At 45.1% G+C, this 13,708-nt stretch overlaps 2 protein-coding genes across 3 annotated transcripts; both read right to left on the minus strand.

Moving 5' to 3' along the window:
* Positions 1-7,132: 7,132 nt before the first annotated feature.
* Positions 7,133-8,594, minus strand: LOC120565843 (protein PXR1-like). Its single transcript, XM_039811899.1, has 4 exons — positions 8,261-8,594; positions 8,106-8,172; positions 7,940-7,978; positions 7,133-7,378 (listed from the first exon to the last, which is right to left on the minus strand). Exons 1-3 carry the CDS (start codon positions 8,587-8,589, stop codon positions 7,952-7,954), a joined length of 423 nt encoding a protein of 140 aa, XP_039667833.1. The 5' UTR covers positions 8,590-8,594; the 3' UTR covers positions 7,133-7,378; positions 7,940-7,951.
* A 705-nt stretch (positions 8,595-9,299) lies between these two features.
* Positions 9,300-11,479, minus strand: LOC120565842. 2 transcript variants are annotated; one of them, XM_039811898.1, is made up of 5 exons: positions 11,329-11,479; positions 10,135-10,301; positions 9,800-10,051; positions 9,600-9,684; positions 9,300-9,466 (listed from the first exon to the last, which is right to left on the minus strand). In XM_039811898.1, the coding sequence occupies exons 1-5, from the start codon at positions 11,456-11,458 to the stop codon at positions 9,342-9,344; spliced, it is 759 nt and encodes a 252-aa protein (XP_039667832.1). In that variant the 5' UTR covers positions 11,459-11,479; the 3' UTR covers positions 9,300-9,341. The 2 variants fall into 2 exon arrangements, with proteins under 2 accessions (XP_039667832.1, XP_039667831.1); XM_039811897.1 differs by having other exon boundaries at positions 9,600-9,687.
* Between the last annotated feature and the right edge of the window lie 2,229 nt (positions 11,480-13,708).

Genomic DNA, 13,708 nt, shown 5'->3' on the forward strand with positions numbered 1-13,708 from the left:
GAATAACTATTTTCAAAGATTTACTGTGGCGTTGCAAATTAGTATGTATAGGTGAATTATAGTATAGGTTGGTTAATAATTATTTTTTAATCATTAAAATGAACAGTCACTAGGGTTGGGCATCGTTTTGATTTTAACGATTCTGATTCCAATTCCAATTCTTCCTTTCGATTCCGGTTCTTATCAATTCTCGGTTTTGATTCTTTGAGTGGTGGAGTTGAAACGGGTCACATGCTTATTTCACAAATAAGAGGAAAGTTTTATTTTGATTCAATGGTGGTTTGCAGTTTTACAGCTTTGTCAACGTAAAATAAAGCCACACTAGAGTGCCGCTTACTGTGCTCCATGGCTGCAAAACAACATGCGCCTGGTCGCTACAGAAACCAAAACTTGCGCATGTTAAATTGGGAAGGGATGATCGGATTTGAAACCAAATCCTCCAAACGATTCCAAAACGATTCCAATAAAGAAAAGATTCCGATGGAATCATAATTTTTTAAACGATTCCGATTAGGAATCGGTTCTCGATGCCCAACCCTAACAGTCACTATATGTACAACACTTTCAAGCATAACAAAAACAAGCAAATTATTCTGGGTGGCCTCTAGCTCTCCCAGTGGGAGCTAGAGGCTACAGCATGTTGGCTAAGTCCTGCAGCGGCCCGGCTTTGAGTTCGACCTGCGGCCCTTGGCTGCTTGTCGTCCCCCATCTCTTTCCCCCTTTAATGACTATCCACTGTCACTATAACAGGGGTAAAAAGGACGAAAAAAATAAGCTTTAAAATAAAAAATGCAAATTAATCCGTTTTGACGTTTTTCGAAGTTCGGTTTTGAGCTCAGCCTCCATCAATGACGAGCACCTCTCCTTTTTAAGGACAATCTTAATCTGTGCTAGGAATTCTGTCAATGTCACTGTCCCTCTTGGTCTGAAACCAGGCAGCCAAATTCTGGGGTCCTTCCCATGCTTTTTTATGGCAGGCGCCCTCGCTATCAGGTTCTTGGTGTCTGAAAAATAAGCATCACAAGTTGCTGTAACTAACCATCGTTAATCTCTCTTATGCCACAGCGTGTCAATGCCGCATCTACCTTTTTTAAACATTTGTGCAACGTTTTTAAATGTCTTGTGGATGACAAATCATGCTATCTCGGGCTGACAGGAGTGTCTAAAGTAAATCACCTATTATGCTGAGATCTTCCATCTTCCACAGGAAGAAGGCGTTTTGGAGAGCTGATAGTTTCATATGCCGAGTGCCTCCTGGACAAAAAGGGTTTCATCAGCAATGCCACATCAACTGGCAGGTCTCCCAGCAGTAGAGTGGGACTTGGCAGCACAGGGTCTGCTGCAGAAGCAATAGGCTCTCTGCCTTTGCTGCACTCTCCTCATGCAAGAGGCCATCTACTTTGGCTAAAAGTATGTTGTGTGCTGCAAAGCGTTTGGCGTCAGACTCTGAGACTTCTGCCGATGATTTTGTTTGCGCCAGCCAGGCTATCGCACAGACGCCTCTCCATGTCTGCGCACCTGGACAGCAGCGGACTGTCCACATAATCACCAATTTCTTTTTTTCAACCGCTGCATATCTGTTTTGATTTTGCCGTTGAAAATTTGCATGGAAAGCCCGAAGCACTTTATTCATTCACTCAATTGAAAAACATTATTCTTTGCATCTGCACTTTATTCATTGTATCTGCACTTTATTCAGACAGGGCCTCCACTTGGCTGACTGGCAGTTCAAATGAATCCGCACTGCTGCCGACGGTGGGATCCCCTGAGCTGCCAGGCTGCCAAGAGGAGGCTGAGGAGAGAAGAATGATGGAAGAAAGTGCAGATGCTGAGGGTCTGTCGGTGGAGGCGAAGGGTCTGTCGGAGGATGCGGAGGGTTTTCCGGAGGAAGTGGACGTGAAGGGTCTGTTGGTGCAAGTGGACGCGAAAGGTCTATCGGTGGAAAACCATCCTCCTCACATAGTTTCTCTTATCAACTGATATGCTCTGCGTGTCTTCTCAGAGCATCTTCGCTGTCCCCGGACCGATAGAGGCCTTCTGCACCTAACCCTAACCCGAAAACATACAAATCAGAGCTCAAATATATTGCTATTCATGTAGCTGATCCTGCTTGAATGTTCAGATTTAAGGACGCGGTGGGTCTGTCGGTGCAAGTGGAGGCGGAGGGTCTTTCGGAGGACGCGGAGGGTCTGTCAGTTGAGGCGAAGGCTCTGTCGGAGGACGTAAAGGGTCCGTCAGCGGCGGATGGGGCCACGACCTCTGTGACAGGTTTGTTTGACGGTGTCACAAGGGTGGAAGGAGCGGCAACAGGCTCAGAGGTGGATGGGGCCACGACCTCACTTGGCATGTTTATTCGACGGTGTCACAAGGGCGGAAGGAGCGGCAAACGGCTCAGCAGCGGATGGGGCCATGAACTCACTGGCAGGTGGGACTGAGGAAGGGTCCTGGATGTCCCTCCTGATCCCGTCTTCTACGGCAGTGTCATTGATCTCGTCGAGATGGGATACTGTGGTGGAAGTTTTCCTTGAAGCAGCAGCGTTTAGTAATATCAATGATCAAAATGAAAACGAATAACGACTGTTTGAGAATTAAACCAAAGTCTGGTCTTTGAGTATTTATTTACATTTGCAAATGCAGAGAAAACAGTTTGACAAGTACCACGGCACATCTGAAAGGGTCTTCTAACCTAAAGTCTAAACATCCACACTTCATATAGGGAAAACCTCTGTTAAGCCACCCCTCTAAACGTATCTTCTAGCATGCTCATAGTTGAAAAGAGGACATCATTAACAGTCAAACCATTGTCTCACCTTCCCCTCTGCTCTCTGTTCCTAACATTAGCCTAAACAACAGTTTATCTCAGGAGACAGAAACCTACGTAGTTCTCACTGTTGTAAACAGTCATCGGCCTTCTCCACTTCTATCTAAGCAAAAAGTCAACAATGTGAGGAGCTTCAAGCTAGTAATACCAAATAACTCTCTAGGCTATAGTTGACGGCTGTAACTGTTCCCCTCTCTGGTGCTTTAAAAGTCTACAGGAAGGAACAGGATTATGTGGAGGTTTAAAACAATCTTTAAACAAATGGATAATATCATTAAACAAATGGTTAAAATAAAATTTGCCACCACAATACCATCAGCAGGAGGGTTTTGGACGCCCTCAGCAAAGCAAAGTTCTCGCGCAATGTAGCGGTCTTTTGCCTTTTTCTATGTTGTTCTAACAATACACAATGCACACACCTTCCACACTCTCCTCTGTGTCCTGCTCTTCTTCCTACTCCTCCATCTCCATGCGGTGGTCCTCTACCTCCTCTTCCTGTGTCCCGTTCCTCTACTAGCATCTAGTGGTGCCTGATATATCGGCCGCCGATATAATATCGGCCGATATGGTCATTTTTTTACACATTGGTATCGTTCCGATGTCAAAATAGGGCCGATGAATAGGGCCGATGTGAATCATTCCTGTGTATTTGACGTGTGTAGGCTTAGATGTGAGTGTTTGAGAATTTAGATCTAAATCTGACCTGTGGAGGGCAGTAATACGCTTAACAGCGTCTATACTGCTGAAATCCGAAGAAGAAGAAAAGTGTGGGCGGGGATGTTGGTTTTTGCAGACGGAATCTGCGGCGAAGTGGGACACTGGAAACTTTAGTAGACCACCGGCTCTCGGTGGGCGGGGGAGAGATAAATGTTCGGAAATAAGAGGTTGCTGTTCGGTTGCTGCGACCCGCCGTACAGGTTAGTTTGACCAGCGGGCAGCAGTGGCGGCCGGAGCGGGCGGCCGGAGCGGGCGGCCGGAGCGGGCAGCAGCCGCGATCATGGGGGGACATTCTCAGCGGTGAAACGCAAACGGGGGCTGGAGTATAGCTAACCTAGCTAGATGGAAAGCTAACGCTAGCCAGCCATCTGTTCCATCAATCCTGGTTGCAAGTGTCTGCTCATTAGACAACAAACTGGAGTACCAGTACCGTTCTACATTTCACGCAAATTTACAACTGTGTTTATAATCTGCTACATTTAGCTATTGCACACACACATAAAGTTCCGCTAATGCATACTAACGTTAGCGCTTGGTTGACTGTAAACACCTGTTTCGTATGTCGTTTTTATATATTTTAAATGTGTAACCATTACAGCCACGGTGAAATGTTGTTTCGTGTATATGGTTGAAATGACAATAAAACACATTTGGGTTGAGTTGAATGCTGCCTCACTGTCAGTCTGTAGGTGGATGTGGCTTGGGAGTAGAGTCTAAGCAGCGAAGCAATTGCATTCTGGGATTTGGTGTCTTTCATCCATATGAGCAAAAAACACATTTTCTGGCTTATCTCGGCCTAGAAGGCACCAATTTCTATAATTTCAAGGGTTAGGCCTAACCTTTAAGTACTTGGCAGTTACTGTACTTCCAGTTCAGACTGCAAAAGCCAGTGTCTGTTCAGTCCAGTTTGTTCTGGCTCCATTTTCACATTTTACCTCTTTCAATAGGCTACTTTTTGTTTTGGCCATTTAAGGCCTACTACTGTACTTTAAAGTTTTGAACGGTTGTACAATGTTCACAGAATACAGTGACTTGGTCTCAAGTGAGTTAGATGTTTATTGTGAATACTCAGGGTTGGCTTATTCATAGTGTGAATTCAGGACACACTTATCCTTTTAAAAATGTATTTTTATATAAATATTTATTTTTTCTTCTGAAAATCTGATGACAGTCATATTTTGCACACAGGTAAGGTGCCCAATATCAGTGATTTCTGAAAATAAATCACAAAAGTAAAAAAATTGCCTTTTGGAAAATAGTTCCTTATTTGATTATCATAAAAAATGTGTTCTATACAGAGATATCGACATCGGTAAATATCGGTATCGGCCATAACAGCAATATTAATATCGGTTATCGGTATCGGCGACAATTTTCACATCGGTGCATCACTACTAGCATCTCCATGTCCTTGTCCTCTACCTCCTCCTCTGTGTTGTTCTTCGGGCTCCCGAGTGGTCCGTCGGAGGACGCGGTGGGTCTGTCGGTGCAAGTGGAGGCGAAGGGTCTGTCGGAGGACGCGGTAGGTCTGTCGGTGCAAGTGGAGGCGAAGGGTCTGTCGGAGGACGCGGTAGGTCTGTCGGTGCAAGTGGAGACGAAGGGTCCGTCGGAGGACGCGGTGGGTCTGTTGGTGCAAGTGGAGGCGAAGGGTCTGTCGGTGTAGGCGAGGGGTCCGTCAGAGGACGCAGAGGGTCTGTCGGTGTAGGCAAGGGGTCCGTCGTAGGACGCGGTAGGTCTGTCGGTGCAAGTGGAGGCGGAAGGGTCTGTCCCAGGACACAGGTCTGTTGGAGGATGCGGTGGAGGCGAAGGGTCTGTTGCAAGATGGTTCCGATTCATTTGAACTGCCAGCCGGGCAAGTGGAGGCAAAGGGTGCGTCGGAGGACGCAAAGGGTCTGTCGGTGCAAGAAATGAAGAAAAAAAAAAATACAAATAAGAGCTCAAATATATTGATGTTCATGTAGCCGATCCTCCTTGGATGTTCAGATTTGTTAACCACGGTTAGTGGTGTTAATCCAGAGCTCAAGTTAAATCTGTAGAATACACACACACACACACACACACACACACACACACACCCCTGTTAAAGACCAACACAAAGCTAAACCCAGTTCCTCGGTGTGAGTCCCTTTAATGTTAGATCCGCCTGCCCAGAGCTCAGTACATCATATAGTCCTAAGTGAAATACACATTATATTCCAACTAATGAAGTGAGTGGTTGTGTTAATCCAGAGCTCAAGTTACATCTGTAGAATACGCACACACGCACACGCACACACACACACCCCATTATAGACCAACACATAGCTAAACCCAGTTTCTCGTTGGGGGTCCCTTTAACGTTAGGTCATCCTGCCTGCCCAGAGCTCAAGTATATAATGTAGTCTTCAGTGTTTTTTACCTCAAAATCTGCCTCAGACTTCTGCTGATCCCACGCTCTCTCTGTCCTCTCAATTATGACTGCTCTCCCCCCCCACCCCTTTGACGTGACTGCTCGACCCGCTGCACCCACTCTCTCCCGACTCAATTAAGTGTTTTAACCACATAAAACCCATACAAAAATAACGTTTACACCATTAACAACAATTCCTTTGCATCCATGTGTTAAATGGCTGGCTAAAACTCCTGGGAAAATGGCGTAGTATTGTGTTAAAGGGCTGGCTAAAACTCCCGGGAAAATGACGCACTGTGTTAAATGGCTTGCTGAATTTCCCGGGAAAATGACGTGAAATCCTACACATAAACCTGCAGAGATGATTTATTTCTGCAATCACTTCGATAAAAAAAAAAAACAACAACACAAAGTCAGTCCCTGTAAGCTTATAAAACGGAATTTCGTTTATTTCTTACCTCAAAACGTCTGCCTCGGACTTCTGCTGCTCCCATCTGCTCTCTGTCCTCAATTTCCGACTGATCTCCCCTCCCCCACACTGCTTCCTTTGATCTCACCTGCACGCATGCTAATTAGCAGCTCCCACAGCTCAACGAGTTGCAGGGGTGAACAAAAAATGTTGAGGGCTGGGGCCCATTTAAAAAAAACAAAAACAACAACAACAAATTGTTAATAAATGATTATTAATTTGATATTGTACCAATAAATGAAATGTATTGAGACAACTCTGACTACTTTACCAGTTTATTAAAATGACGGTGTGCAGGATCCTCCCCCCGAAAATGTCAACGCTCAATTGTGCATCACCCCTGAATTGCACATGCCCATGCACATCAGAGCTATGAATCCATTTAAAACTACTGTATTGGCCCGTTGTTTTATTAAAAGGTCACAAAATGCTCAATAATTTCAATTGGGGAAAAAACCTGGGTTGTAGGTGTGAAACCCTTTAATGATAGAAACTCATTTGACCTATCGGATTCAATTTTAGAAATGTTCAAAATGAAAACAATTTAAAGCACTTTACTCATTCACTCCAATTCAATTGAAAGACACAGTTATCATTTTTATCTACATTTTTATTCACAGAGAAAAAAAAACTTCTCTTTGATTTATGACAAAGAACAAACAACAACAAAACAGTGTTGACAAAGTGTGGTCAACACTTAAGTTTAACTCTGCTCCGGTTGCAGAATTCCCCTCTCCTCAGCCTCTAGTTGCCAGCATGGCAGTTCAAATGAGTCGGAACTGTCTTGGGACAGACCCTTCACCTCCACTGCATCCTCCAACAGACCAGCGTCCTGCGACAGACCCTCTGCTTCCACTTGCACCGACAGATCCCCGGCATCCCCCAACAGACCTGCGTCCTGTGACAGATCCTCCGCCTCCACTTGAACCGACAGATCCACCGCATTCTCAAACAGACCTGCGTCCTCCGATGGACCCTTCGCCTGGAGAAAAAAAGAAGATGCAGTTTAACCAACCCTAACACTGATGAAACTTATTTAGATTTTTGGACACCTTAAACACCCTTTATTAAACAGACAACTTCATAAGTGCATCAATGGGGAAAGACCCAGGTTCTACCTGTGGGTCCCTATAATGTAAGAAACCAATTTGGGCTCAAACACACCTTTTTCAGTTTCATTGATTTTATAAATGCTCAAAACAAATTCACCGTGAACTGAAAAAAAGGAAGTTGCTGCAGTTTTTGTACAATTACAGGAAAAAAAAAATAATTTTATTATATGAGGAGCCTAAGCTCAAAATTATGCAGCAGAGAGTTGAATGAGTGTTCAAAAGTCAGGAGGCCGCTGGCTACCAACATCCTATGCATTGCAATGGGAAAGGACCCAGCTTCTACCTGTGAGACCCTTTAATGTGAGAAACTGTCATTTCAGCTCCAATCAGCTTCAAACTTAACCAGAAGACTGAGACGTACACAAGTTACAGATCCAATTTATGTAATATTCTTTTAGTTATTTGTATACAATTGGGTAAATTATACTCACAACTGGTCTTTGTTAATCTCCCTGAGTGCTGCCCAACTCCTAGAAAAGGCAAAGATAAATTAGGCAAATACCACCCATGTGTAGAGTGTTGAAACTGATGATACAAAGATCAATGGTTTTTCATTCTTTAATAAAAAAGGGAAAATTAAAAGATGCGTGAATGAACCGAAAATAACTCCCTTCTTGTTCTGTCTCGGTCGGAAGACGCCCCCTTCCTCTTCAGAGGACACTTCCTAGATAAATACAAAGTATACTGTGTCAATTTTTGATTGAAAGATATTACGGTGTGTTTCAAATGTGTGGGTCTAAGGGCACCCTTACCCTATCGGTTTTGAAAAGGCACTTTTAGGGAGAGGATGTTTGGATGAGTCTCTCTTCTGTTCGTCTTCAGACTTGTCTCTCTTCTGTTCGGCTTCAGACTTGTCTCTCTTCTGTTCGGCTTCAGACTTGTCTCTCTTCTGTTCGGCTTCACACTTGTCTCTCTTCTGTTTGGCTTCAGACTCAGGGCCGCTCTTTAGGCAGAGGATGTTTGGAGGACTCTTCTGTTCGGCTTGAGACTCACAGGGCCTCTCCTTAGGCATAGGAGATTTGGAGGACTCTCTTCTGTTTGGCTTCAGACTTGTCTCTCTTCTGTTCGGCTTCAGACTCATAGGGCCGCTCCTTAGGCAGAGGAGAATTGGAGGACTCTCTTCCGTTCGGCTTCAGTCTTGTCCCTCTTCTGTTCGGCTTCAGAGTCACAGGGCCGCGCCTTAGGCAGAGGATGTTTGGAGGACTCTCTCTTCTGTTTGGCTTCAGACTTGTCTGTCTTCTGTTAGGCTTCAGACTCACAGGGCCTCTCCTTAGGCAGAGGATGTTTGGAGGACTCTCTCTTCTGTTTGGCTTCAGACTTGTCACTCTTCTGTTTGGCTTCAGACTCACAGGGCCGCTCCTTAGGCAGAGGATGTTTGGAGGACTCTCTCTTCCATTTGGCTTCAGACTTGTCTCTCTTCTGTTCTGCTTCAGACTCACAGGGCCGCTCCTCAGGCAGAGGAGATTTGGAGGAGTCTCTCTTCCGTTTGGATTCAGACGTACAGGGCCGCTTTTTTATTGGACAACTTGGCCCAGTCCTTGTCCTGTCTGGGCATTCATCTGCACCGTCCTCTTCCTCCATTTCCTGGTCCTCTACTTCATCCTCTCTGTCCGAGTCCTCTACTACTAGTATCAGTTTTTCGTTATCTTTTTCCTCCTCGATGTCCTGGTCCTCTACTTCATCCTCTCAATCCGATTCCTCAATTAGTAACCTTTCTTCCTCCTCGTCGTCCTCACCCATGTCTTGGTCCTCCACATTGTCGTCGTCCTCCTCCTCTCCTTCTCCCTCCTCCTCTTCCTCGTCCTCCACACTGTCCCGGTCCTCCACACTGTCCTAGTCCTCCACCTCCTCTGTGGCTCTTCTCTCCTGGGTGCCTCCTTTTGTCTTGACAGCGTAAGCTGAGATCGCCGTGATGGATAGGCTTCGGCTGTTAAAGATCTCAGCTGCCGGGTCTTCCGCTGTGCGAAGTAATGGCAAACCGAATAGATTAGGTGTTGAATACAAACAGATTAAAGTGATGCTTTTTCAGTGCGCATGGAAATATCAGCTGTATTTGACCAAACCGCATTGCACAATTAAGATTTAACGAACCATGATAAAACTTCTTGGCCGTGTGCTCATCATGACACATGAAGGCCGCCACTCGTTTGTATGCCTTTGATTCCAGTTGCCTCTTCTTCTGGAGGAACGACAAATGTAAAACAGAAAAAAAAACACAGGACTAAAATGCATGCCACATTTCACCACACATTATTGCATGTGATGAAAAACTAGCTTAAAAGTTTTCTCACATAAGTAGCCACAGAGGAACGGAGGAGGTTGAAGCTCGGAGCCTTTCCCAACTGCAACGACTCCCACGCCTCTTTGAAGTATTCGGGGAGCTTCAGGCACTTGGAGCCACTGGACGTGTGAAAGGTTTCTGCCTCTAGACCTCCCTCTATGCGAGACCGGAGACAGTTGTATATGAGGAACCAGGAGTACTCCTGTTTCGTCAGCGGTACGGCCGCCTGGCCGAAGTAGCGAGACGTCTTGTGCTGCTCCACCTACAATATCAAAAAGCGTGGCATTTCTCTGAGTAACTCAATCACCATACGACGAACTTTGCACTTAGCATTGTCGTACTTACCCGTATGATGCAATCGCCATTCTTCAATTTCTCTGCCGCTTTGACCTCTTTCCGCGTCATGTTGAGAACGCCTTTCCTGTGCCCAGTCAACACCACGATGTAACCACTCAGGAGCCCGAAAAACGTCCTCTGCCTTTTTTTATCTGCAGGAGTTTTCTCAAGATGTTCTGCAAAAGCATAGAAAGACCACTTTATTCAATGCTTAAGTCCTTTAGCAAAGGATTACCCACGCCCACACACCGAAGCCCACCTCCACCACCCAACATTTTATCCATATAGTGCATTTTTTTCTTCTTTTTTGAACAAGTGACATGGACTCAAGCCACTTTACAGAATGCAGCCTGAGCCGGTTTCTACATGCAAGACCAGCCTCAATATTAGCCCAGTGATGTGCTCAAGAACCAGCAAGGGTGAATGTTTAAGCTCAGGACTCACCATTAGCATATCAAGCACGATTCTTCTGTAGAACATAGACAAAACAAACTTTCATGGATGAACACATAGCTAAACCCAGGTTCTGGGTGCAAGTCCCTGTAATGTAAGGTCAGCAGTCCTGCCCACAGCTCAAGTATGCGATATAGTCTCATGTCAAATACACATTCTATTCAAACTACTGCAGTGAGCAGGGATCTTAATCCAGAGCTCAAATGACTTTAGAGGAATACATACACACACCTTTATGGACACACACTTAGCTAAACCCAGGTTCTGGGTGCGGGTCCCTGTAATGTTAGGTCAGCTGTCCTGCCCACAGCTCAAGTATGCGATATAGTCTCACGTCAAATACACATATTCAAACTACTGCAGAGAGCAGGGATCTTAATCCAGAGCTCAAATGACTTTAGTAGAATACACATACATACATACATACATACATACATACATACATACATACATAGATGGCAAAACCCAGGTTCTGGGTGCGAGTCCCTTTAATGTTCGGTCAGCTGTCCTGCCAACAGCTCAAGTATGCGATATAGTGTCATGTCAAATACACATTCTATTAAAACTACTGCAGTGAGCAGCGATTCTTACAGAGTGCAACAGAAATCCTCGCTGGTGCGTTTTCAAGAAACCACGCGTGATTAGTTGCTTTCACCAGTTCACCTGAAAATTGAAACAATTCATCATGCACGTGTTCTGCATTTTTTTTTTGATTCGTCAACAAATAGAGGAGGGGCGATGTGATCTTACCGGAACTTTTGCGGCGCTGGGCCAGTTGTTGTCCCACCACAGCTCTCGCCACGTCCCTGATCCTCGCCCGGAGTTCCACAAGCAGCGCATTTAGGCTTTTCACGCCTAATTTCACACCTTCTGGCGCCATACTCCTAACATACTTCACAAACGCGACGACATCCGTCAGGTAGCTTTTTATGGTCGTAGGTTTAAAGTTTTTGTCAGCCAGATGGGCTGGAAATCTTGTAATACAAAAATATCAATTAGGTCACGTCTTCTACCCTTTTACACACCAATAGTCCTTCCAATTTTGTACTTACCTCCTGATCCGACCGTAATCCTTGAGAAAGAGAATGTTCAGATGTGGAACAGCGGGCTTGGACATGAATGTCAGGAAGTAAAGGACGTGGTTAGCTCGCTGGCGGGCATTCTCCTTCATTTTCCGCTTCCTTCCGTGTGCTCCCTGAACTCCTCTACCAGTTTAACTAAAATTACAAGAACACACACACAAACACACACACACAATAGACCCAAAAATATGAAACTAGGGAACAAAAAAGTGTGTCATATTTACCGTATTGCGGCGCTTTCAACGGGGAATATGACTTGCGCCTCTTGTACTTCTCTGCCTGAAATTGGAAAACATGAGCTTATTTTGTCACACATACTGCATTTCATCCGTCCAACGTTTCAATGGTAAAAGACCCAAATTCTAGCATCGGGACCCTTTAACGTAAGAAATGCTCAGTTGAGGAACAACACGATGCTCACCTTTTCTCGACTGGTTGAGAAGTGCATCTGTTTCATGTCATCGTTCCATTGTACTTTGGCTTCCAGCAGCTCTTTCACCACCTTCAGCTCGGCAGCAAGGATCCTGCAGTTCTTGCAGAGGGGGGTCGGAGTCCTCACAACCGGCTTGTTCCTCCTAAACAACTGCTTTCTTGGCAAATGGCTGCCATCGATGTGAGGTGGTACTGAGGAAGGGTCCTTCAACTTCCTCCTGATCCCCTCTTCTATAGCAGCGTCATCGATCTCGTCCAGATCGGATACCATCGGCGTGTGGGGTTTGGACGCCCTCAGCAACGCCAGTTCTCTCGCAATGTAACGGTCCTTTGCCTTTTGAACGTACAGTGTCACCATGTTGTTCTGAAAATGTGAAAAAAAACACAGTAAGGAGTATTCTTTTCTAATACAAAGATAATCGACTCATTGGATTAATCTAATACCCAGATTCTACATGTGAGTCCCTTTAAAGTAAGAACCTACAGGTATCTGCTATAACTGAAAGCAGTCTGTATAAATATGCAATGCTGTTGCTCATTAGCTCTTACACTTTAGTAGAAGACACACACACACACACAGGTTCTGGGTGCGAGTCCCTGCCATGTTAGTTCCGCAGACTTGCCCACAGCTCAAGTATGCAATATGGTCTTATGTCAAATACACATTATATTCAAACTAATGCAGTGAGCAGTGATCTTAACCCAGAGCTCAAATTAATTCAGTAGAATACATATTCACACACTTTTATGGACAAACGCATAGCTAAACCCGGGTTCTGGGTGCAAGTCCCTGCCATGATAGTTCCGCAGTCCTGCCCAAATCTCATTCTAGAGCTGCATTTACAAATCTGGAATGGCCTCTCCGAGACAAAAACCACACAGGGACTAACTTCCAATTCTTACCTCCAGTTTGTGCACTTCCAGCAGGTGCTTGTCCAGCCTGTTCATCTTCCTGGAGTCGCAGTGACGTACCGCGCAATCCAAGCTCGCCGTGAAACTCAAGAAATAGAGTGAAAAAGATTGACTGCCCACACTTTTGGTGTAAAAGGAAAAACAAATGTGTTCATTAGATGAGGAGCCCAAGTTCAAAGCTATGCAGCAAACAGTTAAATGCGTTTCCAAAGGTCAGGAGGCCGCAGGGGACCAACGTATGAATTTCGATGGGAAAAAGACCCAGCTGCTACTTGTGAAACTCTTTAATGTAAGAAACTGTCATTTGAGCTTCAAACTCAAGCAGAGGACTCAGACATAGTGATAGCATGGATTTCAAACACAGTATTGAAGCTATAAATCCATCTAGGACTCATTAATCGGCTAGTTATTTAATAATAAAAAAATCAAAGACTATAAAGGTAAATAAATATATTAGATAAGACACTTACTGTCTGTGTGCCAGCTTAGACAGCAGTTCCAGTTCAGTTCTGTTGACCACGCGTTCACCTAGTTTAAGGTGCTTCGTTAAGTCGGCGTACTCCAGCCCACATATTGGACATTTGTGCCCTTGCTTGGCTGCTTTAGGGTTAGGGTTAGGGGGTTAGGGTTAGGGTAGTACGGATCCCAGAGATCTCCCCACGCGTCCGACGACTGCGTAGTTGAAATGGAGATCAACGGTATGC

The sequence above is a fragment of the Perca fluviatilis genome, chromosome 9, assembly GCF_010015445.1.
Source record: "Perca fluviatilis chromosome 9, GENO_Pfluv_1.0, whole genome shotgun sequence".
NCBI lineage: Eukaryota > Metazoa > Chordata > Actinopteri > Perciformes > Percidae > Perca > Perca fluviatilis.